The sequence below is a fragment of the Heptranchias perlo genome, chromosome 8, assembly GCF_035084215.1.
Source record: "Heptranchias perlo isolate sHepPer1 chromosome 8, sHepPer1.hap1, whole genome shotgun sequence".
In the NCBI taxonomy this organism is placed as follows: domain Eukaryota; kingdom Metazoa; phylum Chordata; class Chondrichthyes; order Hexanchiformes; family Hexanchidae; genus Heptranchias; species Heptranchias perlo.
The window spans coordinates 74,831,564-74,834,241 of record NC_090332.1 but is presented as its reverse complement, the minus strand read 5'-3'; the positions used below and the strand labels follow the sequence as shown (position 1 = coordinate 74,834,241).

The window sequence follows — 2,678 nt, the reverse complement described above, 5'->3', positions numbered from 1 at the left end:
TAGGAGGGGACCGTGGAGGAGGAGGGGGGGGAGGAGGGGACCGTGGAGGAGGAGGGGGGGGAGGGAGGGGACCGTGGAGGAGGAGGGGGGGGGAGGAGGGGACCGTGGAGGAGGAGGGGGGGGGGGGGGGACCGTGGAGGAGGAGGAGGAGGGGGGGGGGGGACCGTGGAGGAGGAGGAGGAGGAGGAGGAGGGGGGGGGGGGGGGGACCCGTGGGAGGAGGAGGAGGAGGAGGAGGAGGGGGGGGGGGGGACCGTGGAGGAGGAGGAGGAGGAGGGGGGGGGGGGGGACCGTGGAGGAGGAGGAGGAGGAGGAGGGGGGGGGGACCGTGGAGGAGGAGGAGGGGGGGGGGGGACCGTGGAGGAGGAGGAGGGGGGGGGGGGGACCGTGGAGGAGGAGGAGGGGGGGGGGGGACCGTGGAGGAGGAGGAGGGGGGGGGGGGGACCGTGGAGGAGGAGGAGGGGGGGGGGGGACCGTGGAGGAGGAGGAGGGGGGGGGGGACCGTGGAGGAGGAGGAGGGGGGGGGGGACCGTGGAGGAGGAGGAGGGGGGGGGGACCGTGGAGGAGGAGGAGGGGGGGGGGGGACCGTGGAGGAGGAGGAGGGGGGGGGGGACCGTGGAGGAGGAGGAGGGGGGGGGGGGACCGTGGAGGAGGAGGAGGGGGGGGGGGGACCGTGGAGGAGGAGGAGGGGGGGGGGGGACCGTGGAGGAGGAGGAGGAGGGGGGGGGGGACCGTGGAGGAGGAGGAGGAGGGGGGGGGGACCGTGGTGGAGGAGGAGGAGGGGGGGGGGGACCGTGGAGGAGGAGGAGGGGGGGGGGGACCGTGGAGGAGGAGGAGGGGGGGGGGGGGACCGTGGAGGAGGAGGAGGGGGGGGGGGGACCGTGGAGGAGGAGGAGGGGGGGGGGGGACCGTGGAGGAGGAGGAGGGGGGGGGGGGACCGTGGAGGAGGAGGAGGGGGGGGGGGGACCGTGGAGGAGGAGGAGGGGGGGGGGACCGTGGAGGAGGAGGAGGGGGGGGGGACCGTGGAGGAGGAGGAGGGGGGGGGGGGGGAACGTGGAGGAGGGGGGGGGGACCGAGGGAGGGGGGGAGGGATGGCCGGGGACCGAGGGAGGGGGGGAGGGATGGCCGGGGACCGAGGGAGGGGGGGAGGGATGGCCGGGACCGAGGGAGGGGGGGGCGGGGAGATGGCCGAGACCGAAGGGGGGGGGGGGCGGGGAGATGGCCGAGACCGAAGGGGGGGGGACCGTGGAGGAGGGGGAGGGGGGAGGAGTGGAGGGGAGGGGAGTGGGGAGGATGGGCGGGGGGGGCGGGGGAGTGGGGAGGATGGGCGGGGAGTGGGGAGGATGGGCGGGGAGTGGGGAGGATGGGGCGGGGGGGCGGGGAGTGGGGAGGATGGGCGGGGGGGCGGGGAGTGGGGAGGATGGGCGGGGGGGGCGGGGAGTGGGGAGGATGGGCGGTGGGGGCGGGGAGTGGGGAGGATGGGCGGGGGGGCGGGGGAGTGGGGAGGATGGGCGGGGGGGGCGGGGAGTGGGGAGGATGGGCGGGGGGGCGGGGAGTGGGGAGGATTGGCGGGGGGGAGGGGAGTGGGGAGGGGGGGAGGGGAGTGGGGAGGATGGGGCGGGGGGGAGGGGTTAGGTCTGTGGCTGGTGCGGTGGGGGGGGAACTGATGGGAGGGAGGTCATGGACAGGGCGGGGGAGGAGTCCGACCGGTGGGGAGGGCAGGGGCTTGACGGGAGGGGGAAGGGAGCTTGTGCTTGATGGGGGAGATGAAGATTAAGGGGCGTTTGGGATTAACAGGAGGGAGATGAGGATTAAGAAGGGATTTACAGGAGGGAGATGGGGATTGACAGGATGGAGGTGGGAATTAAGAGGGGGTGTTTTGGATTGACAAGAGGGAGATGGGGGTTGACAAGAGGGGCGAGAGTTGGGCCCAAGGATAAAGTGACAACTGGAGGCAGACAGCCCCGGGCCCTGCCCCCTAAATGCTGCATCACCCGGGGGCCGGACCCTGCGCCGCCTCTCCTCCCTGCCTCCTCCCCATCCAGTCGCGCTAGCCTGACCCGGAGCCCAGGACCCGGGTGGGGGTAGCCGCACTCACTTTGCAGAGCTGGAAGTGATCGGAGCACAGGGTCTCGACAATGTCGCTGTCGGGCGGCCGCTGGCCGGGCTGGGACGAGGAGGACGAGGCCGCCGCCGCCGCCGTCAGGCCGTCCAGCACCTTCCTGATGTTGAACTTCTTCATGGTGCCGCTGCCCGCGTCACATGTCAGGGCGGCCGCTGGCCCCGTCTCAGGCCGCGAGAGGTGGGGAGACGGCGCGGCACGGCACGGCGCGGCGCTGCAGTGGGCTCCGGGCCTCCCGCTCCGGCTTTGCTCCCGGCTCCCGGTTCCGCCGCTTTCGCTCTTTCCCCGGATTCGCTCCGCTCACTGGACGCGGAAACGCAGCCACAAGCCCAACCGCAGCTCCGCGCAGGCGCATACAAGGCGCACACGCACCCGGATGTCAATGAGCCGGTGCACCTGAGGCATCAAAGCGCAGGGGAGGGGGAGCTGGCAGCAGCATTCATCGCAACAGGACTAATAGTAATGTCAGAGTTGATAGGATCCGCAGGAATCGTAACGCCAGCTGGACTCATCGTAATTTCAGCAGTAATACCAACAGTAATAGAACAGAAGGACTA

The 2,678-nt window shown here is 72.8% G+C and overlaps 1 protein-coding gene across 10 annotated transcripts in view; it reads right to left on the bottom strand.

The window, feature by feature from the left end:
* Positions 1-2,477, bottom strand: part of stxbp5a (syntaxin binding protein 5a (tomosyn)) — a 222,771-nt gene extending 220,294 nt beyond the window's left edge. For all 10 annotated transcript variants that reach the window (XM_067989326.1, XM_067989327.1, XM_067989330.1 and 7 more), the window contains exon 1: positions 2,098-2,477. In XM_067989326.1, the coding sequence (XP_067845427.1) occupies positions 2,098-2,241 (144 nt within the window). In that variant the 5' untranslated portion in view covers positions 2,242-2,477. The remainder of the gene's footprint in view (positions 1-2,097) is intronic.
* Between the last annotated feature and the right edge of the window lie 201 nt (positions 2,478-2,678).